The 27,750-nt window shown below is 44.5% G+C and overlaps 1 protein-coding gene across 2 annotated transcripts in view; it reads left to right on the forward strand.

Annotated features, from left to right (window-relative positions):
* Positions 1-27,186, forward strand: part of LOC142585768 (uncharacterized) — an 89,438-nt gene extending 62,252 nt beyond the window's left edge. For both annotated transcript variants that reach the window (XM_075696759.1, XM_075696760.1), the window contains 15 exons: positions 3,194-3,259; positions 4,242-4,389; positions 6,230-6,361; positions 9,952-10,115; positions 12,426-12,484; positions 14,463-14,595; positions 15,741-15,875; positions 16,875-16,978; positions 17,881-18,014; positions 18,741-18,856; positions 20,987-21,115; positions 23,257-23,356; positions 24,474-24,574; positions 25,212-25,370; positions 26,333-27,186. In XM_075696759.1, coding sequence (XP_075552874.1) covers positions 3,194-3,259; positions 4,242-4,389; positions 6,230-6,361; positions 9,952-10,115; positions 12,426-12,484; positions 14,463-14,595; positions 15,741-15,875; positions 16,875-16,978; positions 17,881-18,014; positions 18,741-18,856; positions 20,987-21,115; positions 23,257-23,356; positions 24,474-24,574; positions 25,212-25,370; positions 26,333-26,524 — 1,872 coding nt within the window. In that variant the 3' untranslated portion in view covers positions 26,525-27,186. The remainder of the gene's footprint in view (positions 1-3,193; positions 3,260-4,241; positions 4,390-6,229; positions 6,362-9,951; positions 10,116-12,425; positions 12,485-14,462; positions 14,596-15,740; positions 15,876-16,874; positions 16,979-17,880; positions 18,015-18,740; positions 18,857-20,986; positions 21,116-23,256; positions 23,357-24,473; positions 24,575-25,211; positions 25,371-26,332) is intronic.
* Positions 27,187-27,750: the final 564 nt, after the last annotated feature.

Consider the following 27,750-nt stretch of genomic DNA (forward strand, 5'->3'; position numbering starts at 1 on the left):
CGAGTCAACACTGATCACTAGTCAATACTAGCCACTAATCAACAAATATTGAAAGGCCTGTTTTGTATAAGTAAGGCAGCATAGGTAAGACAGTGACGCACTCCTTTAGCGAACCTCACTGTGTCGGCGTTTAACTTTTTTTTTTTTTGTGCCCTGGCGAAGTGGTTCTGCGGAAACGCGCTAGTGGCGAAGGAGGTTTCATGACAGGTAAAAATTGTAATCTGCCTGAGAGGCAGCACGTAGCTACGAAAGCAACCCAAACGAGTTTCTCAGACAGAACGCCACGCGGTTTAAAAAACATTCGTTCCGGTTCGGCGATCGAACCCGGGAACAACGCCTTTCCGGGGCGGTTACCTTGTACAACCTGAGCTAACCAGTCTAGCTGATAGTAGAGCTATGCTTATAAGTAATCGGCAACTAGGAGCGTATAGGGCACTGAATATGGTAAAGCACACCGGCGGAAATCTGCCAGCTACAGGGAGGCACCTTGGGAAACGCAAGGTTGCACCTTCGGTTTCCTTTGTGGTTTCGCGGTACTCTCAGGTGAATGACAATTTTCTCTTTCGTTTAGTTTTTGCTTTATGCTGCGGCACGCATTAGTAATCGAAGGAGCGGAAGAAGCTTATGATCACGCTACCATGCTGAACTGTACGGTACGCTTCACGCGGATGTTTGCGCCGCCGTCCAGGAATATATTATTGATTCCGAGCGATTACCCAAGTTAAATCTCCTTCCTTTCTTATTATTAGTTTTAGTGCATTTAAATCCAGTCTACGTCATTCATCGTGTTGCATCTATCACATTAAATTTTCCAGTTCTCGTAAAATTGCAAGTGAAATTTAACTTGTGTATTAATTAGGCATTATCCACCAGAATCTTGGCCAATCGCCCGCAGTTGGTGCGAGCCAGATTGTATGAGAACAACAACGGAATACCGGCTCTAACTAAAGCAAGCGAAAAAAATAAGAAAGAAGTGCAGGCAGACAAAGAAACGGCGTGTAACATCCTGTATAGCTCCAAGCCTTACACAACGGGAGTTCTGCGCGCTCACAAGGATAATAACTGGGGGCAACAACAACCACAGCGGTCAATTATCGATGGCGACAAGTGCAAAGCGCCACCGCTGCTGATCCTGACACGCCGCCACCACTGATAGAACGGCCGAAGTGCCCCAGATGTAGCTGTCAGACGGCACCACGTTCGTAGCACATTCTATGGAAATGCCCAGCGTTGGCCTCCTGGAAGGGCAGCAATCTCTCCATGGATTGCTGAGCAGCAAGCCCGTCTACACGAGCCTGCTTGGTTTTACAAGAATCAACGAGTATTCATCAGTTCAGTTATGTCTCAGGTCCTGAGGCCAGGCATACATATATGTTCTTTCTCCAGAATTTTTTCTAATGGAGTTTTACGTGCCAAAATCACTTTCTGATTATGAGGCACGCCGTAGGGGAGGACTCCGGAAATTTCTGCCACCTGGGGTTCTTTATCGTGCACCTAAATCTAAGTACACGGCTGTTTTCGCATTTCGCCCCCATTTCGATCCAGCGATCTCATGCTCAGCAGCCCAACGCCACAGCCACTGAGCAACCACCGCGGGTTCTCCTGAATTTTGTTTCCCCTCTTATGTTCATTTAGATTTCATAAAAGCGTTTAACTACTCACATAGAGACAGGTTAAGAACGCAAGTAGATGTGGTCGTAGTGTGAGCTATCAGGTGTTTGGAAGGCAAAGAGGACAGGCATTGCTCTGCGAGTGTCCTCGCATGATCACGCAGAGTGCGTTGGACGTACCCTGTAATAAAGGCAAAATCAGACATCCATCCGTTCGTAGCAATTGCTACAAAGGAAACTCATATGATTTCTGATTTTCCCTTTATTAATTACTTCTCTCCACCTTGCGAGTTTCCGCAGAATTATGTTTTTGGGGTTGTTCCCAGAAATTTGAAAGAGGTTAAACATTTTCTAGATTGATGTAATGCGGTTATCAAATCACACTGGGTTAACGTGGAAGCAGTACAAGTGATAACGTATCACGCGAGGAATTTCACAATTAGATTTTTTTTTGCGTCTACAGGCCGGTGGATCACTTTCACATTCTTTTAATATCACTGATCCAATGGCCTAGATGCCAATACTCATTCTTAGGGACTGTTTTCCGCACAAGAAAGTCAAGGTTAACGGGAACCCTTTGCATAACGCTTAAGACACATCCAGGTGTTCTGGAAACAAATAGTGTGTATTTTTATCTATTCTTGGTGTAGTGCTGCTGTGGCAAAGTCGTTGTCAATTCAGGCGCTCGGAATTGTCCTTTTGCGAGATGTTGTTACTCCTAGAGGTCCTCTGGAGAGGAATGGCAAGGCGTTGAAGGCCACATGCCTTGAAGACCCTGTTTAATGAGTCAGAAGAAGCATGTCCCCGAACTCTTTTATTAACGATACAACCTCGTGTGAAACTGCTCACGTGTGGCCTAATAAATAAATAAATAAGAAAAAAAGAAGGAAAGAAGAGAAAAGAACTTGACGCATGAACAGATTTTCCAAGTTGGCTGTGAGCTTCATAAATGAAGGTACTCGTCTAATGAAGTTACCGCGTCGTTTTTTTTGCACCCGAGGACTGTAGGAACATACGAGAGTGACTACTGAAACCCAGCAGGAATCAAATGTGAAATGTGCGACATTTATTTTATGTAATCGCTCGTTTATTTCAACAGCTTTAGGGATCGACCGCGGCGTGTTGCACCGGAATGCGGCCGCCGGAGGTAGGAGTCGAACCCACGACGTCATGCAAAAGTCTGGTTATATATAACGGCTTTCTTATGGCTTCGATCCCCATTTCATTTCTTTCGTATTGGCACCACAAATTTTAATTTTGGATGTTTTACCCTCAATTGAAAGTATGTTTAAGTGAAACCAAAACGTTTTTGTTTCGCCGAAAAAAAAATCGGATTATAAAACGTTCGTACGTACGAACGTTTTTTCGTATTCGGTTTCTGGTTGACTTAAGGCAACCGCAACTTTCGCAATGCTGTTCGGTCTTTAGGAGGCTTAATATAAACGGCAGCCGATTCGTTCGTTCCAATTCGTTGCCAGTTTTCTTTTATCTTTTGGGGCGAAGGTGCCTCAGCGTGAGAAATAAGAACGTTTTTGGCGGCTAGGGAAACTGACGCTCACTGCTGGGACAATCTTTGAACGCAGGAGCTTCCACCTCCCTACCAGGAAAAGACAAGCGAAAACGGACTCGTTCTCGGGTTGCATTCAACGGTAAGCGAACTCTCCTCTTTGTCTCGAGATATGAAGGTGCAATAGGACGCCACCAAAATTCCCCGCGCGCCATGTAAGTAGAACTAACAGAAACAATAAGCAAAGATGTTCGCGTCATACATATCATATTCCGTTGAACAAAGGGAAATTGTTGCACCTTCTCTTCAGCGAGCCGCGAGAAGGCTTTCCGTTAATGTCTGTGAAATTTCTCAGAGGTGGTAAAAATTGCATAATCTGCATGGGAGTGAAATGCTTTTTTTTTTAATCTGTATGCTTTGCCGTAAGACTTAATGAAAAAGTAAAATCGAATAAATTATAAGAAGCGTGCAGCTCCGCATCTTGAAGCAGTGTCTTCGAAAGCTTTTCCGTCGCCCAAATGTTATAGTTCTCAGGTTGTTCCGGCTTTGATGCGGCCTTTTTAGGTGTTAATGTTGTTAGTGCAAAAAGCATGTATTTAAAGGCGGGAATAAACGCTTATCGTGCCGCAAAACAGAGATTAGCACAAACGCCCAATGAAATATTTTCACGCTGAGGTTTCGCAAATTACCGATCAGCCAGTTTCACCCTCTCTCCCCTTTCAGTTTTGGAAAGCCGGCGGGCGATGGTAATGGAATGGACGCCACTAGACTAAAATTTCTTTAACCTGCTTGGACACTTCGCTTTTGCATGTCGGGAAATGGACTCGCAGTTGTTACAATTGGCGCGCAACAGGAGCGGATACGGTGTAGTTGTGGATAACCAGACCTGACAAGGAAGGAGATGTGACGGCTTAGATGTTTGTGGAAAGCTCCCGACACATTTGAAACATCCTCCCTCTAGGCTACTATCTTAGCTGGGTGATAACTTCAACTGGCTGCACGGAGTTACTCCAGTTGGTAGAATCAACAGCACTTAGAACACGTTTGCCTTTTACCCCCTTCCACTTTCTACCGAGTGCTTTCTCGTTTTCCGTATTGTTGAAAGAGTACGTTCACCTTGACAGGCCGCAGATGTGGAGGCCGCGCCGGATGCCGTGCCTGGCCGCAAACAATGGAACAAAGGCATGCAGTTTTTCCTCTCCTGCCTGTCCATTTCCATCGGCTTGGGCAACGTCTGGAGGTTCCCGACGCTGGCCTATCAGAACGGAGGAGGTAAAGGTCGCGCTTTTATCTCTCTTGTTTGTTTGTCTCAGCCCCTTCTGCTTAATTCTTACTGCCAGCGATGTAACACATTTCAATCAATCAATCAATCAATCAATCAATCAATCAATCAATCAATCAATCAATCAATCAATCTCCTTATTATCACTGTATCAAAAAATTTCTACCAACGTAGTTGCGCAGGTTACAGAAGAATTTGCTGGACCAATACGAATGAGAGATACCTTATTTACCGGAGAACGTGTCTTTATTTACACGACAACATGCGTTCTCTGCACCGGGGAAGGGGACCGAGAGAAGTTATGGACGACGGTGAGGAGGAGGGAATTGGCAAATACTTATCACTGCAGTCACTGCGGTGCTTCGATAGCGTTCCTCGGCGATATCTGACTCCTCAGATAGAAACTTCGTAGCCACGCAAGCACACTTCGCGTCTGTTCGAATGCATTGGTGTGGAAAGGTGCGTCTCAACCAACTTCTCCTTGTAGCAATCGCCGAGGAGCATTACTTCATGTCCCCGTGATCGGGTTGCGCACACCGGTTCTGCCGCGTAATCTCGGAGGCCACGGTTACCGTAAATGGAGCAGTGCCTCTTTAGTCAAGAGGCGGCGCACACGCTCCGCTCAGCAGATTTGTGAGAAAAGCTTCCGGTTGAGGTCCCGTTCGTTAAAAATGGGAGCAATATCATCATCATGCACGCAACGCGCAGTGAGATAAGAGCCGCAAGGTGGCGCCATCAGCACAAGACTAAACCCAAAATGTGCTAGTGGGTCGGAAAGGAAGGCATATGAAGAGATATATAATATTTACTGTAGTGTTGTTAGTCCACCACGCGACCTGATATCAATGCAGTTGCTGAAAGCACATGCGTCAGGCATTCGCCATACACGCCTGAACACCGATGGCGCCATTTGCTTGCATTGGCAAACACATAAGCACCTAAAGGGTGCGCGTTCTGCTTCATGCTTTGTAGATTGCTCGCGTTTCCTTTCCACATGCGCATGCGCACGTAACGCACGTGAGCTGAAGCGGAACATCCAGGCCATACTCGTGTTGAACGCGAAGGGTGCTATGATTTTAGCAAGTGTATTCTTGTAAGCGCCCACGCAGCATAAGTTTGCAAGGAATGATACTGGAGGCTAAAATATTTCAGAATCGTTGACTTTTGAGCCAGTTAGTGCATCACGTTGTGCCGTTGAGTGGAATATGAGCGGAAGACGATGTAGACGGAAGAAGCGCGCACTTACAACTAAAGTTTAATCGATAGTTTCTACGGAAGTGGAGGGAAGGCTTCCTTGGAAGGCGCCCTAATATATTTGTCCTGCACCAATTTCATTTATTTTGTCTTCTCGTCCATATCAGCCATTTTTTCAGTGATTTGTAGTTGAAGACAGCCCGTGAATTTCCCGAGACCTCATTATGCTTGCGTTCTTCTGAGACCTCTAATTTTTCGACTGTTGATTTGTAAGCTAGGTTGTGCTCATGCAGATCTCACCACGGCCGAAAAGCAACCTCTGTTACTCTGGTTATATTCTTACGATTTACCACAAACTCTCAAACTGGAATTTCACTAACTTAGTGCAAGAACTGTGCAATAGATATGATGAACCCGGTCTAGGATAGAAGGAAAAATATAAATACGAGTTGAAAGTAGGAAAACGTTTGCTGAGTGTTTCTAATAAACTTTTTTTTTAATTATTCGCCTGGGCGTTGCCACGCAGCATAATATCGTACTTAAATGTAAGCATGGAGGCACGTTTCATTGAGATACATGTACTGCAAGAGTGACTTGTAGAATCCATTGTTTCACTGAGTGTTGCTTGTATTCCAGGCGCCTTCTTGATACCTTACTTCATCGTCTTGTTCCTAATCGGCAAGCCCGTTTACTTCATGGAGCTCGCCATCGGCCAATTCGTGGGGAAAAGTCACGTCAAAGTCTGGAAGTGCGTACCGGGGCTTAAAGGTCAGTGAAGCTTGACGTGTCTTGTCTCTGTGACAAAGGTAGCATATAAACACCGTGCCACTCCTCATTAAGGATGTCACATGATACATGTAATTTACTGACGAGTAAACGAACTGTAAAAAGCACCGTTCGAAGCATCATATGGAGTGTGCGATGCCAGGAAGCTGGTTTTGCGACGAGCTGACATTTCTATGCTTGGCGACAACTTTCTTTGGCAGTGAAGAGAGAAAGTTACAGCCTACAGGGGCGGAGCTTCTGCACTTTTGTTACTGAGCCAGGTAAACCGGCAAAATTTCACAGCGCTTTTTGTTTCTGTTTCTGAGAGCAGATGTTTAATCAGCGTTGCTTGTTTGGTATTACTATTTGTTGCTGTGCTAGTTGGTTCATGCTTTTATCGATTAGCACGCCAACTATAAAGCCGGAAAAGATTGACCAGACGCCTTTTTCTTTGCCTGTCGGCGACCTAAACTTCGATTGTTTGGTATTTGCTACTGTTTCGCATTTGCCAAAACGTGTAACAGCGCAGCGGGAAAAAAATATCAAATTTACAATGAGTGACATATTTTATGCCTTATATTATTACAAGTGCTATAGCAAATAAGACGCTAATGTTTTCGGTTCCTCAGTCTAAACAAGCGCGAATGAAGCTTAGGTATTACTACCAGTAGCACTGTCAACATGCGCACTTCGCTTCTGTAGTTTTCCCTTCATTGCCACAGAAAGTTGTCCCAGCGCATAGAAATGTTTCTGCTCTAGAATTGTTTCATTTGTTTTTCGCACATGTGTATTAAAGCCCCTCAATCTTCCAAAGTAGCGCCATTCGCTTCCCTCCTCCTCCGCTCGGCGCGGCCTCGGCGGTGGCGCCGCCGGTGGTGGGCCTGCCGTAGCAGACGACGGCTAACACGCTACGGGAGGAAATCCACAGAAAAGTTCGTTCGAGCCCTGCGGAGCAGTTTTTTCAATCGAGATCTTTGTTCGTCAGTCGGTAACTGGCCTTTAGAATTTCGTCTTGGAATTGCGGAAGAAATAGAGAAAATTACTATTATTCAAGGCGTATTTAAGGCGTAAAGCGCGCGACGTTGAGAGTTCATGTTGCTGAAACACGACGCAAGCACGCGGTGTACTCAAACACGCGCGTAATTACCAAAGTTTCAGGTGTTGACAGCGTTAAAGTATGTGTACGTGGTTTCGTAGGTTCATTCATGTACCTGCAGGACACTTTTCTTCGGTCGGCGCATGAGAGATTCCGGCTGTGTGCGGTCAGCAATGCCTGGCAACAGGGCCGTTTTTTTTTCATTGCGGGTTGCTTTGGTAATCGTGACGATATATTGTTCTTTTTTACAAGTACTGCTCCAGGAAGGCACATGTAATGGCTAACGCAGGCCTCTGAAGAGCACGTAACATTACACTAATGCAGGCGTCGCAGGGAGTGTTCGCATACAAAATTGGCTGTCCGCGACCTTATACCCCCTTGGCATGCACAGGCTTCGGCGAGCCCCATCCAGCCCTGGTTCTAGCTTTGGTGTTCCCGTTGCCGCTTTGGTGCCCTGGAGGCGCCGTCAATAATACGAAATAATGACAAGTTGTAACAACTAGTAAATAAAATTTATTGAAATACAATCGCGCCGAGGCGCCAACTTCTAAAGCAGCGCTAGCGCGCGAGTATTATGAAACGCCAACGGGGAATTTACCGGCCCACGTACGACTCTACGATCAAAGTGCACGTTAAACATCCCCAGGCGAGCTAGATAAAGTTATCCGGAGCCATCCACTACAACCTTTTAGCTTTAGTCGCTTCGGAACGTTAAAAACGTTGATCACCACAAACCAAAGCAATACATCCGGGCGTACATTCGAAGCTAAGACTGCATCGTAAGTCATACTGAGCCTTGCAAAAGCGTCGAGAATGTGCGAACTTCTGGTGGAGCTCAAAACACACCCTGAATAAAGTCGCTTTTATGTCACAGGCCAGCTGCAGATGCGTGCATTTCACCGCAAGACGAAACTACATGGAACAAAGAGAGCACATCCGAAAAAAAAAAAGCCAGACAACGCGCTAAAAACCACGCAGAGCATGAACACACACTTTTTCGAAGCGGAAGGCGTGAACTAGGCTCGAAATAAGAGGTTGTGAGTAGCCGTGGCCCTTACTTCATTAAGCCGTGCGTTCTTTGCCACTTCCTCGAAGTCAGCCCGCCCGATCCTGCGACTCCACACTTCTTTTTGCGTTGCGTTCGCCGGACGGCAAAGCAAAAAACTTTTTGCCCTCGCTGTGTCTGTTGCGGCAACCGAAGGCGCAGCAGCATGGCATCGCAATTATGTTCTCGGCCCTGCACATTGTATAACGCTAACGCACTCCGTCAGTCCGCCTGCCGTACTTTCGTCGCGCAGGCCCAACAATGGAGGTCGGCGCGCGCTGGAAAGAAAAAATATACAAAAGCGCGGCGCCTGCTCCGCGCTGGAAAGAAAAAAATATACAAAAGCGCGGCGCCTGCTTCCACGTGACACAGATTGGCCAATGGGGGAGCGGAGGAGGCTGGGGAGACAGGAGGCGTGGAGGAGGAGGCGCCAGGGTGAGCGGGGTGTCGGAAAGATCTAAGAATGGCGCTACTTTTGAAAAATTGAGGGGCTTTAATGTGTATAACTGGAAGAGCAACCAAATTCCAACTCGATAAAATAATTTTTATTTTAAACATGTGTGAGAGAGCATACACTCCTGAGTCCGCAACTTTGGTTCCGAGTTCTGTTACCTACATTTAATATTGATGGGAAAATTTAGCCAAAGATACGCATGCGAAAAAAAAAAAAGCGCATTGCTTGATGGAAGTATTCCTTTAGAATATATACTTAGCTACTTCGAATTAAGAAATAATAAATGATTGTGACTTGGTTTGTACTACGGCATGTCCCTCCGCTTGTGTTTTGTGTGGCTCTTGAAAGAATGCACAAATGGGAAACTGCGTTCTCGTTTTCCTTTTTTTTTTTGCACTGAGTGTGGAACGAGTGAGCACAATAATTCGTGGTTTCCGCCAACGGTCCTTGTTCGCGAGTGTGTAGTTGTCGCATTACATACTGGTTCTGAAATTTTGATTACGAGGGTTTTCATACCAAAGCGATAGTCTGGATACGAGAGAAGATGACATATAAGGGTCGTAAATCGGACTCACCTTAAGCGCCTTTTAAGTAGTTTTTTTTCTCTGCGGATGTTACTTCAGATTTGTGGTTGGCGTGTTCAGAAACTGTTAACTCAATCTGCCTTACTGAAAGGCTTTCGCTGTTTGTCCCCTTGCAACCTATGTTTCTCAGAATTAAGCTGTTAGGTGCGTGTCTCTATTGTTCGGGTTACATCAGACGGCTGCTGTGCATATGCGTTGCATAATATATAAACACCGTCGCTCTGAGGATCAAAGCTCATGCAGTCCCTGACACCTACCGGGTGCTTCCGCAGTGCAAGAACGCCAGCCTCTGTGTAGAGTACGACACCATTCCTGTTGCCGGTGGCCTGCGCACGCGTTTTGTCAACCGCACTCGGCGGCGAAGCAACTGAGCGCCGCCTCATTCTCGCTTCCGTCTCCTCTCTCCCCGCACAGGCATCGGTGTTGCGCAGCTGTTCTCCACGTTCTACGTCACCGTGTCGTACAACTACATCATGGCCCTGTGCCTCTTCTATCTGTTCGCGTCTTTCCAAAGTTACTTGCCCTGGTCTCGGTGCGATGGCGACTGGAGCGACGCCACGTGCGTGGACTCATTCAGGGTGAGTGTGCAAAGAGAAAGAAAGAAAGAAAGAAAGAAAGAAAGAAAGAAAGAAAGAAAGAAAGAAAGAAAGAGAGAAAGAAAACGTTGTACTCTTGATTTAAATGTCATCGTTATGAGGATCTGGCAGCTAAATTCACTGCAGTGCTAGTGTCGTTCCTAATGCATTTATAATTTTTCTCTTTAGTTACTTATACTGGGGGAAGGGACAGTGTCCTAACAAGATAGGGAGAAAGTGACCTAGATATGCGGCAACAGTGCTTGCGATATGGATAACTTGCACTAACTAAATCCATCGCTCTGTTCAATGAAGTTCCGATCAGACGAGGAGGTGCTTCGAGCGGTGCATGACTGGTTGCGTAACTAAACGAAAGCACTGTGTTTCCCTCAGTAAGTTAAGCGTTTTATAGCTGTTGCAATCTTGCAGTGAGCGTGGGTTAGATTATGTAGAAAACGAATTCTTGAGCATTTCTCGTTTGCCCAATTAAGTATTCTTTAAGGAAATAATTTGAGGTTGAGGTTTAAGAGGAAGCTCTGGCTCGGGCCTCCGTGGCTCGGGCCTCCGTGGCTCGGGCCCAACTCCGACGCGGCCTATACAAATACATGTAAAACGCAAAAACATTTTTTTCTGAGATACCTATTTGAACGAATTTTAATTACATTTGTTGCACTTGAGAGAGAAAGTTAAATTCTAGTGACTGTTGTAAGCGGAATTTCGATTTAGGGACTGAATTTTTTTACAAGAATTTTCGCGAAAGTTTGAAAAATATAGAAGCATGAAGATAAAAAAAATAATAGCTCCGCATCAGGAACAGATATTGTGGTTCTGTAAACGGCATTCATTAAATCACTGAAAGAGGACAAATTTCATAGGTCATTTTATATCTTACGTGAATTTGTTACGCTGTGTACAAGGGTTCTGCAAAAGCTGTATTTCAACATTACTAAATTTTTGAGATTAATATGTAGCATAACAACTTTGTCCGCTTAAGATGTACTATTAGATGCAATTCACAGAATTGTGGTATCATTTTTCATTCCGGAGTTACAGAGGTGTAAAGTTTATAATTTTGTTTTCTGAAAATTTTTGATTTTTGCCAATCTTCAAATACAATAAAAATCAAATAAAAAATTCCAAACCAAGAGTCACTAGATTTTAAGTCCTTCTTTTCAATGCAACAAACCTCGACAAATTTGATGCAGTGGTTGCCGAGAAAAACGAATTTTACTTTTACATGTAGTTAGATAGGAGCACCCGCTCTAAAGCTTCCTCTTAAAGGGAATATTTATTCAGTATGGTGTGAGCGACATCACATATAACTCATTAACTGAAACCTGACTTGATTCGTACCCCTGATCACGTTTTTCAGTAACTGGTGCTGCTTTGCTGCGTCTAGAAAACCACCAGTAATTCATTCTACGCTACTCATGACCCCGCCCTGTCTACAACTTTCTTGAAGTTCTGCTAGGAAATGGTCGCATTGAGTTAATCCCGTAGTACTTGCGTCCTCTTTATATTGAATGTCTTTTTTGGATAATTACGAATATTTAAGCATCGCTTGTGGCAGATCACGTGATTGTATTCCTTGAGCTGGAATACTCGACGTGGCGGACACTACTTGCCAGAGAAATCGAGATACTTAATCGACAATTTTTTTTTTAAATTGACTAATTAATTTTTGAGTTACCTACTTGACGGCACATATCGCCAGTTACGAAACGTAGCGGGTCAGTTGGGAAGGCATATCCACTTAGAAGGAATTCTAAGGACCGCACGGATTTCGAGATATGCGCTGTGAAACTTTCTTTGCAAATGCACTATTGTTCTACTTACTTTTTTTAAGAAAACGCTGTTTTATGCATTGAGGCGCAACAGTAACTGGAACGCCCACGTATTTGGTCGCACACTTTGGGAATAGATATCTCGAAACTGGAGTCATCCTGAAAGTTGTTTGAAGTGGATACTACTTGTGAACTCCCCGGCTGGAATTAGTAGATTGCAATATGTGTCGTCAAGTAATTAATCGACACGCTAGTTGTGGTAAATACTTGTTAATTACTCTATTATGTGTTATCACTTCTTTTGCATATAATATACGCCTCTTTGTGTAATCCAGTTCATTGACTAGAGTTTTGCTATCTGCTACAGGCGATTTTTAAAAATTTTGTACGGTCTACAAAAAAAATAATAAAGCCTGGTATACTGCAGTACCATTAAGCCCGAACGTCCCTATACCGAAAATTCCCTCTTGTACGTAAGTACGCCCTCACCTTATTGTTAATCACAACTACTTTTTTCTTCTCCTTGCAGAACTTAAGGAACATGTCGAACATCTCGAATGCAGCGTCTGCTCCGGAGCAATATTTTCAGTATGTATAACAAGGTAACTTGAAGTGTTTCTTCCAAAGAAATGTTCAAGTTACACTTTCAATTTGAGAACGCTCATTTTTCTAGGCCATTAATCAAGGCAACGAGCCGTTATCAGTGTTGACGTTTATCGGCAACAAGTTTCAAAGCGAAAAGCTCCTGGCTGATACAGCGTTTGTGTGCGTGCGTGCGTGAGTGAGTGAATGAGTGGGCGTTTGACAGCTTGACCGAGGGCTTGGCTTGGGTAAACAGCGCTCACATTGAGCATGCGGGAGTCAGAACAATATAGCGCAAGGACGAAGACAAGGTACAAATAACAGCTGGGCCGCTATCGTGCACCCGTTCGAAAAGCCGACGGTCGGTTTCGCCTCACGTGATTGGCCTAGATTGCCCTAGGCCGCGATATCGGCGCGGCATGGACAATCGCATGCGAGCTAACCCGCACGTCAGCTTTCGAACGCTTGCAGGATAGCGGCCCTACGGCTATCTTGCAGCTGTTTACAGCACGTGTCCCGGCTTTTGTGACATCATGCAATGAAAAAAAAGAGAGAAAGAAAAAAAAAGCTACGTGGGAAGGAACACGTTGCTGCATTCCACCGAATAAAGCAGCTTTTGTCGCGTCACACTGACGGAGAACTCACTCTGTCGAACTAGGAATTCCAGTTTGCTTCCGGGTGATGTGACGCGGCGACAGCTGTGTGGTTTCGTCGAACACTGCGCTGTACTCTTCGTTCCCTATATATATATATATATATATATATATATATATATGCACATTTATTTATTTATTTCGATAGCACTGATATGGACACTCCGGGCACATTTCCGCCGTGATGTTCCGTATAAAGTCCAAGTGCGATAACATCGTCGCCGCGCACTGAATGCTGTGTGTGCCAGTGAAAGCGTGCGAGCGTAAGCCGGCGATGGTGGCTCGATCTCGCGCGCACAAGGGAGGAAAGCGGAGAGGTAGCACGTGGTCTTCCATGGCGCAATAGGCACCGGAGGGGGGATGGAGGGGGGGGGGGCGTTTTACTTTGGCGGCAACTGCATATGGCGCGACCGTGCGGTCTCTGTCTTGACGGCCATCTGCGATGGGGACAGAGTGCGCCAACTGCAAACAGCCTTGTGCGCGCTGCGTTCTCGCCGCTTAGTTTTGGCGTTGAAGCTTAAAGGCAGCACGAACATCGATTCGCTCGCTGCGGCTGCCGCGCTTCCTCACTCCAGCGTTTTGACGGCGAGTCTGCGTGGTCATCGAATGAGAATATGTCCATGTTTGTTTGCAGCGCATGACACCACGCTTGCTAGTTCGGTTAGTAGCGAAAGTTTACAAGTTTATACGAACGATAAAACTACTCTCCTTAATTTGTATAGCGGTCTACTAACTTGCTATCGCAATCAATCATTCGCCGTTTCGGCGAAACTGCAACTTTTTTTCTTTCATTTCTGCTACATGGTGATATAGCAGCTAAGACGCGCGTCAGAAGCTTCATTCGGTAGTAGCGCATTGTTTTGTCCCTTTCACTGTTTTGTCGTGCGTGCTAAGTGTGCTTTTTTGTTTACTATATGCCTCGAGAAATTTCGCAACAAACTGTCATCTTATAAAGGGAGACACGACGGAACGACAGTTCGGCTTAAAATAGGCTTAAAACCTACTCGTTCTCGCCTTTGTTCTTCTATTGCCTTCTTGTTCTTGTTCTATTCTTATTGCGTTCAACGTTACTGTTTTCGCTCGTAGCAAACTACTTAGATGAGAAGAAGCGGTTATGTCGTGTCTTGGTTAACCGTGTGCTGCAGTGTGTCGTAGCACACTTTATTGTGCACGTACATTCGACGAAATTTTCCCGGTATGTTCATGGTAATGTATAATGTTCGGTGAATCGACATATTCAACGTAATGACTTGAAAGACAATTTATGGGAGCCACGTTCGCTCTTGTTCGCCACTAAGCAAAGTGAGTTTACCACAAAATTTCCATCCCAGGAAGTACGTGCTGCGTGACTCCGGGGGATTTACTCTGCCTTCAACGCTGGACTGGCGTATGGCGTTGTGCTTTCTTCTAGCCTGGATCTGCGAGGCACTGTCCACGTACAAGGGCATTCGTTCCGTTGGCAAGGTGAGGCGCTAGCTTGGTGCACATGTTACTTGAATGCCTAGTTTACCGTGACTAATGTTGTTTTGAGCACCAAATGGACATGATATCTTACGCTCCGCTTACGTTACCGTTAGGTCCTATACCCGACCCTTCGGAACAGCGTCGGGTCTTTGATATATTGTTGCGCTATCTATCGGAAATTAGCTTTCTCGGAAAACTTTAAAGAAGGTTTACTTTATGTTACAGGAAAAGCCTGAATTCACCACCCCCACCCCTCCACCCCCCAGCTCATTTGTTAATATATTTATTTCGTTAAATCGCGCATTTCATATTTTTTCGTCTCTTTTCTCTCTTCGCTGCAATGCGTATCTCCTTCCCCCTTCCTTTGCAGAGTGGCATGCCAGCGGTTGTACACACGCCGGCAAAGCACTCAGCCTTAATAAAGAGCTTGCCCCTCTCTTCTCTATACCGCTCGAATGATCGGCTAGCCTACAGAAGGCCTGGACTAAAGGCCTCTTGCTTTCTAGCTAATGTGCAATCTGGTCCATTGTTCAAGGGAGCACCGAATTTGTACTACGACCATGATTGCAGCTCATATCTGATACAGAGCTGACGAGTCTATTAAGCATATATTTCCAATGAAATTGATCAAACATTGCAATTGTGTTGGCTTGAATATCAATTACCGTAATTGCTTCAAGCGGGATCACAACTCCTTTAAGATGTTCTAACGCTGACTACGTCAGCTCATAGCAGCTCCAGTGTTTAGCAAGATAACGCTATAACCAGCGTCTGGGATGAAATAAATGCATTATATGCCGAATTGTGAAGCGCTATCTTCGTATCAACCTATTTCACTTAATAAACCCAAAAATTCAGCGCCTAACCGAATGCAACGCAGGAAACGTTCCTAAAGGTATGCAAATAGTGCTGTCATAGAAGTCTGACTTTGCGCACTTCGCAGTGTTTTTCTCCTATAAAATGTTTTATTCTTGGAAAGCTAAAAGACGTGACGGTTTATGATGCCACAATCCGTGGCAGAACGTGTGAGAGGTAGGAAAATATAGATAGCCTCCTCGAACGAGCTAAAGATAGTTCTTACCGCGGTTCGCAATTGCACGGCGTGAATACAGAATAATCTTTCGGTATCTGTTTTCTTCCCCAAGGTGGTGTACCTGACGTCTACGATGCCGTACGTGGTGATGGTCTCGCTGCTGATCATCACGTGCCTGCAGGACGGAGCGTTCAACGGCATCAAGGCCTTCTTCGTTCCGCACTGGGAAAAGATCTGGGAGATCGAGGTATGGCGGCGTTTATGTTCGGCGCATCGTTCTTGCAGAGTGCCATGTCGCAAAGAGCGTGGATGCTTGCACACTTCAAGTGTCAGGAGGGTAAGGTCACATTTGGGGCAACATTTTAGTGTTATTACGGGGAAAATGAGGACGGATAACGATGCCTTCGCGCCCTGCATTCGATGACTCGAACGAGCTCACAAACAGCTGTACGAGCTGATAATATTGGAAGTCGGCAGTATTGCGAGTTAGATCGCCTACGTTATGTACCATTGCAGTTGTAGATGTACATGCAGATCCTTGTGATCTACTGGCAAGTTCCTGTATGCTTCGGTCGTTTGTCGTTCACCTCTTCATCAGTAAGACTGTATCGTATCGACATTGTTATAAAAACGCCCTAAAGAAAGGCCCTTCCCATATAACATGATAATGTGGCGTTGCCGGTGTTAGGTTAAGCGATAGATTAGCTAAAAAGAAAGATTATGCAGGACCAATGCCGGTAAGTATCTCTGAAATTCATGGCAAAAATCTGTGAAAATGCCGAGGCAGTCAGGTTTCATTGCGACTGTCGAATAGGTGATGCTAAACAATAGGAGGGTGTTGAAGTCAAGAGCGCATAAAATGAGCGCACCTTAGAGTTTGCAGATGCCTAACGGTTTCAAGCAAATGTTTTGTGTGCTTAGACCGACGTGCTCGATTTGCAACTTTTTTGTCAAGCACAACCAGTTCCGTAATTCCAAATAAACGCTCGCTGAACTGAAAATGGAATATACTTAAAATCCTATTTTTCCGCTGGCAATCTTTCTTTTTCGTAATATTACTTTCACCACCACAAATGCCAACTTGTAATTACGAGACCAAACTTTCAGCGCTCTCGCAATAAAGTGAAAGAAAATGTTGATGGCGATGCTTCAAATGAAGTCATTCGCTTAAACAAACAAGTCAAAACAAAACAAAACAAAAAGAAGCTCGACGAAACGATGTATTTCTTGTCACTCTTCTTGACAGGTATGGTTCAAGGCCTGTGAGCAGTCGTTTTTCTCGCTGACGACGGCGTTTGGCCATCTCATTATGTACGCCAGCTACAACGACTTCAGGCACCAAGTGGGAAGGTGAGTCCATCGTACAGCACCCTTTTAATCAACCGAGCCAGCGAGAACTGCTTATTCGACAGGTTTCCCAAGGGATATATTCTAAGGGGTATATATTAGCACGCAGTGGAAAAAAAAAGTCTTTAGTATGCAGGAGTAGGAAGAGCTTACCGGCCCACTCTGTTCTTTCCTACTCCATCCTGCTAATCACTTGTTTTCACGTTGCGCTTGTATGTGCCCTCTAGGCTTCTACTCAACTACATTTCTATTACGTTTACGCTTCTTGCCACATCAACCATTTGTGTCATGTCATGCAGTCAGTGTGTCGGTCGAAAGAAATTAGCGCTCGCTCTGTTATTCCTACTCCCTTCTACCAAAGTCATTGTTTCCACGTCGCGCCTAATGTGTACCCCTTAGATTTCAACCAACTCGTCCAGCAACGTATTCTACTCTACGACACATTCTCGTATGTGTTTTCCACAGACAGATATGAAGATAAAGAAAAAAGATAACAAAGGAAAGGCGAATAAACATGACGACCACGCTTTTCCTTTACATATATTCAAATATCCCTTTTCTACTCGACCTCTGGACGCAGTTTAATGGATCAACAGTTGTTGCAGTCGTGGACTTCAGTCATGCTGTAGTCAATTAACGCAGCGCCTTCATTTCCTCATTTTGACTGTTCCACAGGGTCTGAAGCTAAACAAAGGGGATACTGGGATGTCCAATAAAAAAAAGTATAACAAGAATTTTTAACTGAGGTCGTTGTGTGCCAACTTATTGGCATCAATTCCCTCTTATATATTGATCGAAAGGTTCGAAAGTACTATAGGGATTTATATACGCGTAGAAATTTTTGCTTTCGTCATTTATGCGCATATTTTTTTATTCAAATATGATGCCTTTTCATTGTCCTACAGAGATGCCTTCTTCATCAGCATTGCTGACACCATGACGAGCATCTTGGCAGGCTGCGTTGTGTTCGCCACGTTGGGATCACTTGCTCACGACCTCAACACTGATGACATCTCGCAGGTGCTGAAAGGTGAATCCGGTAAGTACGGTAATATAGACTCGGTATTCCTTTCAATGGTTTGGCACCTTAACGCTGTGCGTCTACTGTTTCAGTTTCTAATAGACACGAGTGAGACCTTTTGTTACATTGTTTCGAATATTTTGATTCATACTAGCCCGTTTCGCTTAGCTTTACCGCTTCGCCCAGTCAGTTTTGAATGTTATTGTCACATTCCTAGCTTTGAAGTTACAGTCGACCAGGTTTTTAGACATTGGTCTGATTTCCATTGCAAGGTGCTTCTTGAAAGCTGTCGTTCCAGGCCTCGTATTCACGCGAATTCATACTGTTTTGTTTGCGGCCAGTCTTCAGGCTGAACACTTGACGCACCTGATTTTTATTTTTTCTTAGAAACGCGAATTTTTCAGTGGCAATGTCTTCCGCGTTTCTGAGAGCTACATCTTGTTAACCAAAATACCAACGTTTTCTCACCAAATAGCAACATAACTTAACGTTTTCTTTAACAGCATGTAATTTAACTGCGAGCCAACAGCTTGTTCGTGGTAAGTTGGAGGTGGCTTATTGGAAATGCTCTGGTTGAACGGCGGCCATGCGAAGGAAAGGGTGTTCTGCAAATCGACAGTTCTTTCTTTAATTCGGGCGCTGGAGAAGTTTGCGCCAATTAGATTTTTTTTCACTTAGTACTAACTGTTGATTACATGTCACCAAATCACATGTTTAATGATTACCCCACTTGATTATGCGCAGATCTGGGCCTGGCCTTCGTCACGTACCCTGAAGCACTGAGCAGAATCTCCTTCGTGCCTCAGCTCTGGTCCGTCCTGTTCTTCCTAATGCTGTTCCTACTTGGGCTCGGCACGGGCGTAAGTGAACGGTAGCTTTTCGCTAATGTGAACCAGCATAGCGCCAAGTTTTTGGAGAAGTTGGTGCGAAGTTACTTCGATATACATCTAGGGATCACCAGTTGTCGAGCAGGGGCTGTCTCAGTCTGGAGCCAGTTTTTAGACAAGGGGACCTGTCATCGTGAAGGCGAAGCTTCTTCGGCAGATTTGATCGCTTGAAGTGTCCATCTTCGCGTGATCATCTGTCTTGTTTCGATTCAATATACGTTTGTGCTTCTATAGCTAAATATAAACACACCAACAAAAAGTTGGAATGAAGAACGAAACTTGTTGAAAAGACGCTTTTGTCTGAGGGCACACTCATCATGATCGCAATATCCTAGAGCGCCAAAAGAAGGCAAAGATGTATGCTAACCATTTCTAAGGACGAACTGGTGGGCTAGTTGGTTATATGTGTCTACTTGAACACAGTGCACAATAAATCGACAAGGGCTGATAGAGTAACGACACCACAAGGCTCTCTTGGTGTCGTTAATCAGTCAGTTCCTGTCGATTTATTCTGCTCTGTGTTCAAGTAACCATTTCTGTTTCTCCCAACGGTCAAACAATAGAACAGGCTGACTAACGAGCAAATGCATTGCGTAGAAGAAGTTGTTTTGAATTCCTTGTTGTATTCATGTTGTATTCGTTGTTGTATTCGTATAAGATACCGCGTCTCCGGTATTTCGTAAATGGTAATGTAGTTCACGGACTGTCTAAAGAGTTACGGAATACCGTGTCACTGGAGACGTAGACGAGAGCAGGCGCGTTGGTGGTGCCATCTTGTGGCGCACATTTTAATTAGAAAGAACACAGAGCTATTAATATATTGTGGCCAATACCATATTCTACTTAGCTGCTCGTGTAAACCGCTGGCAGCAACACAGCTGTTAACATACAGTCCGTTTTTGCTTCTTTCTTTTGACGAGAACATCCATGCTACAAGAAAACGTTCTTAACGTTTCTTTTTAAAAATATTATTGGACAGAGCGTCACAAAATGTCGCAACCAGCATTGCAACTGCCCTGCACGTATACATTACCTCTGTTTATTTGTAATGGCTTATACTTATGCAGACAAGTTAAAACTCTCTATTTCTTTATTCATACATGTTCACTTTAGAGAGCTTTAACTAGTCCGTATACATATTGCAGTTGTCGGGATACCGGGTTACCGGATGTGTAGGTTTCCGCAGTCGAGTTGGTGGGGCCATCTTCTGGGTCAGAAGATGCAGAGGAGTCTTACGCGTTCCACAATAATACAGGCGATTTAGTAAGCTTCACCAAAATACGCATTTGTACAGCAGTGAAGCATTTTTACATCAATCTGCGTTGCAGTGAAACATGCTGCTAGTGTGCAATAACTCGTGAATTATGAGAAATTGGCAGTGGTTTTATATTCGTTGCGTATAGGCGGATATGCTTTAGTTAGCTTCACAGTAATACAGATTCGTATAAGAGGGAAGAATTTTGCTTTAGTTGTTTATTGCGGTGAAGCACGCTGACGGTACCTAATAAGTAACAACCGATCAATTACAAGAAAATGTAGCTCGCAGCGTGTGCCGGGCACACAGTGTATTGCACTGAAACATACGATAGTGGAAAAAGCGACGAGACCGTGAAGTATACTAAAATTGAGAAGGGTGAACATGGCATGTACAGTTACATTGCATTCCTAAATTACTTAACTAAATACATGCAAAAAGCTTTATTGTTATACGTGTCTATATTCCGGCGAAGCCTACTACAGCGAACCTACCATTATTGAGCGCATACGAGCCCTTGAAAACTTTATTGCAGCGCCAATTGTGTATGCGCCCTTTACATATTGCGTGTTCCTTATTTGCCCATGTTTTTTTTTTACACTCTGCCATATTCTACTTAACTGCTCCTGTAAAAGGCGGCAGCGTTATAATTCCTAACGCGATGTCATTTACACATTTTTTTAGATGAAAATACCCATGTAACACAAGAACGCTTGTAACATGTTGTTGTTGGATAAAGCGTCACAATATGTAGTCAGCCTTGTCCTCCGGTAACTTGGTATTACGTGAAGTGTAATACGTACACAGACAAGCTAAAAACACTCGATTAACGCGTTTGTCTTACGTAGGTCGGCGACGTCCAGGCTGTGACCACAGTCCTCACCGACCAGTTTCCCGGGCTCACGAAGTGGAGGAGTCACATCGCGGTCTTCTTCTGCGCCGTCTGCTTCGGCACGGGTCTCATTCTGTGCACCGACGTACGTCGCGAATTGCCTTTTCCGGCTTACACTTGTCAATCCACTTCTAACGCGTCAAGCATCGTGACAGCGTGTGTTCCGTGGGTTGAGAGAAGCACAGCGAGAAATATGGTTATGTAAACGAAAGATGCCGCTAAACCATGGATGTCTGTGCGAGCTGTCACGAGTATACACTCGTTCACGCTCATCACTGCTGTCTTCTTCGGTCAACAGGAACGCTGACGACTGAGGGAATTCGAAGCTTGTGTGAAAATGGTTGCAGTTAATTCGGGATGTTGATTACGAATCACTTCGTTAAGGAGAGGGTAAGGGAAAGAACTAGCGTTGCAATATGCGCATACGTTGATGTAGTTGCGTAATCATACTCTGGGGATTTCATCTTCCTGTAAAAGAGTACTGACGGACATCTTCGAAGTTGCAGGAACTCTTCCACACATTTCTAGCATCTAAAGCGGTGACATTCATCAAGTACGATGGTCGGAAAACGCTTACATTTCACTTTGGTACCAGAGCTGATCCCGAAACGCTGGATTTGGCATCATCGCTATTACCGCGACGTAATGACACAAAAGAAACTTTGCAGACGTCTTGTCGCAATAAGGCTAGTTTAGCAATAGACCGACGTTGCTCGCAAAAAAAGAAAAAGAAAAAAAAGCGCTAAGCGCGTATCTGTTGGTTGTGCTCGCGTATGCTGGTGGCCGCAGCGATTGCAGTCAAGGAACGAGCCAGTGGTGACACCACGTACGTCATGACGCTTATCCCCTCCTGAGCACCGAAACCAAAACTGGTTCCTACAAACAAGCGTTATAGTAAATTCTTTAAGACAATCTGACGATTTCCAGAATTCTTATAGGGTTAAGAGCGCTTGGTGGCGCGCGACGGGTTTTTGTCAAAAAATTATTGTCAGCGGCCGTAAATCAACTTGAACGCCATATTGTATGATCACATATCTTTGTCTGGTAAACACGCTGGGAAACACTTTAAAACATGTACCGAACCGGTTTTCCATTCATATTTTATGAAGCTTCATATATCAACTAGGATGCAATGAGCTTTTTATGTAGTTTGCATGCGAACGTTGGCTAACATTCTGAAAAATGTAACAAAGCGGTTCTCCGCTCTTAGTTTGCGAAGAATCATTGTTATCAACCTAGGAAATTTTATATTGTGACGTTCGCGTATAATTCATCGCGTATTGAGTATGCAATGAGCTTTTATGTAGTTTTCATGTGAATGCTTCGGAACATTCTGTAAAATGTACCACACCGGTTCTCTACTCGTATTCATTATTCATTATTCTACTCGTATTCAGGTTCATTATTATGGGGCAAGGGAAGGCATAGAGCGAGCACGCAAATGAACTTTGTATGTCCTTTGAATATGAACGCTGATAAACATTCTGAAAAATGCACCAGACCAGTTTGCCACTCGTACTTTATGAAGATACCATATTATCAACGAAGGGAAGACATATTGAGCATGCAAATTAACTTTATATATAGTTTGTATGTGAGCGTTGGAAGCATTCTGAAAATTCTTTATACTCCCTTTCCCCTTCCCAAGTACAGGGTAGCAAACTGGAGATATTCTCTGATTAACCTCTATGCTTTCTTTGCTTTTGTATATCTCTCTGTTGTGTCAATGTTTTCGCCCATTTGCCGAACATTATAAAATATGCAATGTTTGTGCGTTTATTTTATATAAATCTTCTGCTGGCTTAAGAGCTACAGTAACAGCAAGTCCTTTACTTTAGATTTATCTCCCCTTAGAAAATATTTCGTACAATCAGAAAACTTATTTATCCCGCTGGTTCGCCCCCATACGTGGCAGTTAAAAGTATTTTTGACCATCGAGGGGCTGTGTGAGGTTAGCATCACTTCGAAGAAATAACGCGATGCCACAACAAACATATATTTCCAACGCGGAGAGGTGCTCGATGACGGCACACTAAAATATTTCGATCACGTGAGTAATAGCGAGTTGCAATTAATACTGGCAAAATAACCCGCTGATTAAATCAAAATGACTAAAGGGGATGATACACGCATGGCTAGTTGATGTGTACGTGGTTATTACATCGTCTGCTGGAACACGATGCTCACTATGTGTGTTTTTTTTTTCGCTCCTCTTTCCTTATCCAGAGCGGAAATGCGATGCGCCTGCTGTTTGACAATTACGGCGTCGGTCAGGCCGTGTTTCTGTACGCTATATTTGAAGTCGTCGGCCTCATGTGGATTTACGGTAAGTGCCAAGCACACTCAAGGACTTTATGTCATTAGAACCTCGAATCTTCATCGCTTCAATAAAACTAATAACCTGCGTAAATACGCACGCGGAGGCGACATATCATTATATATGTCTTTATAGAAACGCAGATAGAGCATACAAGGAGAACTCGTGATTCAAAGGACTCAGCCAGCGTCAGTGAAAAAAGTGTTGAAAGGTGCTAGTGTTAGCGGGAAAATTTGAGAATGCATGAAAGCGGAAATTATAGTTTATAAATTATTTATTGAAGGGAAAGGAAAAGGAGCGTACAAACATGACATCGTTTCGTGCGTAATCCTCACCAAAGTGCTAAAAAAACTGAAGTAACAAAATGGAAATACAAATTGCACAGAATGTTTGCCTTGAAGTACGGCTTCATTGCTGCACCCTGCAGTAGAGCAGTAAATTTGAATTTACTTTTAGATGTACAGTAATGTGAAGTCACAGTTGCTGCGAAGGCGCACACAAGAGCAAAAATTTGTGTATTTCAGTGATGCGGCACATTGATTCACCATACAGCTGCGGTGAATGCGGTGATGATTAAAGTAGAAAATTTGTTTATCATATTTTCCTTCGTGCTGACAGTTGTACTGGAATAGGTTTATAAAAATTTGAATGTTGTTTTGTGCCATCATTTGCCTGTGTTGTTCGCAATGTGTGCTGGCTTTTTATAATTGCTTTTCTTTGTGTTATCATTTTTGAAGTGGTTCTTATGCATGGTCCAACTATGCATAAGAAAGGGCCGCCTACTTAATAGCAACGATGGTTTATAGAAAGTCTTGACAGCTGCTCGAGTGGAAGTAACGTGTGTGTTTTTGCGCGTATGCCATTTGCACAGTTAAATGAATCATACAGTGAATGTAAATAAGAAAAATAAAGCACATTTCAAATCCAAAATATGGCGTGTGTCAAGAAATAACAAAAGCAAACTAAACACTCCCTTCTGCAGCTATAAACTCACGTATTCTCTCTTTACAGAATTCCTTGACCATGAAGCCTAGTCTGTAAACCTTCGTTCTGTAGAAATGCATGTGAACAATTGCGTCCAATTTGTGCTAGTTTTAATTATAGGTGTTTTGTGCTTCGATTTCAGGTATCAGAAACGTCATCAGGGACTTCGAGTTTATGCTCAACACAAAGATTTCGTGGTTCTGGAAGGTCACTTGGGGATTCATCACGCCCGTGTCTCTTATCGTAAGGAGTTCTCATATTAATCAGTGGTAATACCATTGTCGGTGTGATTGATGAATGGGCGTGTGTTCAGCTAGAACAAGGGCCTCCAGGCCACTTAGTGTTCGACCAACGCTTCAGCAGAGTTATCTAGTCGGCATTTTCTTCCTCTGTTTTACGCAATGTTAAACATGCTTGCGCCATGCTTAAGCGGGTGAAGCATTCGTCACGGCGCACAACGGACTCTAGTGACTTCGCGCTGGTAAAGCCGTATCGATTGGTTGGGTCGATTGGTTAATTGGTTGGTCATTCATTCATTCATTCATTCATTCATTCATTCAATAAATAAATAAATAAATAAATAAATAAATAAATAAATAATCAACCAAGTGACCGATCAATCATGTGCACGTTATCCTTCACGCTAATTAGCTTTCGGGATACGCAGAACGTGACCATAGACAGCGCAGGACACGCCCCTAGCAGCCTAGGACCTCTTGAGTAAGTGCACGTCATTCGGTAAACGGTTCGATACATGAAAGAAACAGATGCCATACCAGCTTGGCAAGTCGTATTGGCCTCCTTTGGACTCCACTGGCCTCCGCTAGCTGGACTCTCGTGTAGAGAGGTCGTGTGAGTCACCGTCTCTGAATGCCCGCAGGCCATCTTCATCTACGGCAACGCCACCGAGGGAGGCGCTTCTAGTCTGCCACCACTTGGACAGACCATCGGCTGGATCATGGCTGCCATCGCCATCGGCCAAGTGCCATTGTGGATGGCCATCACCTTTGCCAGAGCTCCTGGAACCACTATTTACCAGGTGCGTGTCCACTTCAGACGAGGTCTTGTAGTCTGTGCGTATCCAGGGAGCTGACTGCAATGACATTTTGACGAACGCACTCTTCAGCAGTTTGAGAGAATTAAAAGATAAATAAATAAAGCGACCATGGCGCCCTGTGCATGCGCTCAGTGTGGGTGCAGGAGGGGAATAACAACAAGCCTGTAAATAAAACTACTTACATGCACTGCCGAGGTGTCCACGCACACATGCACTGCTCAGCACTGTGCGAGTACGCACGGTAAAGTTTAAATCTAAAAAAAAAGGAGGCAGACGTTTCTTTGCTGAAGTTTCCGTCTTCAACAAGAATTTTATGCTGTCACGTAGCACGATACACATCGTATCTTTTGCCTAAGAAAAATCACGTGCTTTCCATAATCACTGCACTTCTAATAGCTAGGGTGTAGTTTCCGGAATCAAAAGCTTGGAACTCATTACAGAATTACAGCCCGTCGGTAAGTGAGCGGAACACCGTTTTCGTCGACGGCAGCACTAACGCTGGTAGCGCCATCTTGTAACACCTCCTTTAACCGCAGCTGCCGAGAAACGTCCTTGGGTCGCGTCATTTCTCTCGAGAAAGTGTTAAAGCAGAGAGAAAATGCAATGTCTGCTAATGATCGATGCTGAGACGCCTTTCCACCAGAATGTAGGCACAACAAGCTCGTTGCAATAATAATTTCTCGTATTCTAGTTGACCTCAGTGTCAAAACGTGACGCCACTATCGTTGCTTTTCAATTATTTGTCACTACGTTTGGCCTGAAGATATATGGCACCAGGCCGTTTCAAAGGGTATGGCTGCTGCATCATCATCAGCAGCAGCACGTCTGGGTCTGCAATGTTCCGGTATTCCGCAAACTATGAAATGTTTACGGTTATCACGCTCAAACGCTTTATTATTACGTCGCAGTCACATTTGCATCTCGATTTACTTTTCCGATTTCAGAAACTGAAGGCAACGTTCTCGCCCTCCGAGAACTACGGTCCACGCGATCCCATGGTTCGCAGTGCATGGAACGCATGGAAGCAGCAGCAGCAGCTGAAAGCAAGAACAGGACGGTTCGCAGCGCCCTCACAAACGCCCTACGTCATAAACGGTCAAGTCAACCCGACCTTCACCCCTGACGCGAGCGGCTAACCACCATTCACTCTCATCAAAACTTTCGAGCACAGGGTTTACCGATGTTCTGATTTTACTTGCCGCATGTGCTGGCACATTGACGACGGCCCCGCTGCCTGTTACAAAAATAAACGACACCACGTCGCCACACAACGTAGGCCAATCTCAAGCCAACATGTCGCCTGCTCTCGGCGTTTAATACGTGTCACCATCGGGACTCGAACAACGAGCACTTCCGTCGCACTGTCCAGAGGGCATGATCCGCACGAAGTTTACTTCATGACGATGCTTGATTGTTCTTGTTATGCATTCTATATATAAGGAATGTTCCAGCCTCAAGCGGATGGTGTCGAAACAGGAGGAAGAACTGCAGTGGTGGCTTGGCTGCAGAAGCAAAGTCTCATCTGTTGGGCTTACAGGATTGGCTAACCGTCCGTGGCGGAGAACACGGGCGTCGACTTGTGACGATATCGAAGTGATAAGTAGTGTGCTGAGAAGTTGGTCGTGTTTTTGCTGTGTTAAGCGACAGTAGTGATTGCAACGGATATCTGTGATAAAAACTACGTGGCAAACGGTTGCCACGGAACAGTGCATTTTATTGACTTATAGTGCCGTGATGACGTCGATACGCCATTCATTCTCAAATATCGGAAAGCACCAATAAACTGTTTTACATCGTACTGGGTCATTTCTCTCCTTTTACTTCTCTCTCAGAACTATAATTTTTTGAGTGATATAGAATGAACTGGAAAGTATGCAGAGGTCAAAAGTTTGCATTTCACTCATTTTGCATTTGCCGTTAAGTGTGGCGCAACAAACCCGGAAAATTCATTATTTCCACAGATCTGCTAACTTCAATTCATTTTTTTATCGAATGTAGCCTGCTTGTCTCCCTACCCATTTGCTTACTTTGTTTTCGTTGATACGTGTTTGATTTACCCATGTGCTGTCCCATCCTTAGTCAATCGCTCATAGCGGGCATTTATATGAACGCGACAAAAGAAGGGCTTATCGGCCCGAGATTTGCCGGTCGAGCTGAGCGAGCGTCGAGTCGGGCTCGATCAGCTCGAATTCAAGGGGTACGTTGACTAAGCCCGAGCCACATGCAAGGCGCATGAAAAGCACGGACGGGTCGTTCTGGCGATTCGCAGCCAGCGTCGAATCGAACAGTGTGCGCTGTCTTATTTCTCGCCTTGATGGAGGTTGCTGCAGCGCGCTCGATCCGTCAATTACGGGCACGTCAA

This window comes from Dermacentor variabilis, chromosome 6 (assembly GCF_050947875.1).
Source record: "Dermacentor variabilis isolate Ectoservices chromosome 6, ASM5094787v1, whole genome shotgun sequence".
In the NCBI taxonomy this organism is placed as follows: Eukaryota; Metazoa; Arthropoda; class Arachnida; order Ixodida; family Ixodidae; genus Dermacentor; species Dermacentor variabilis.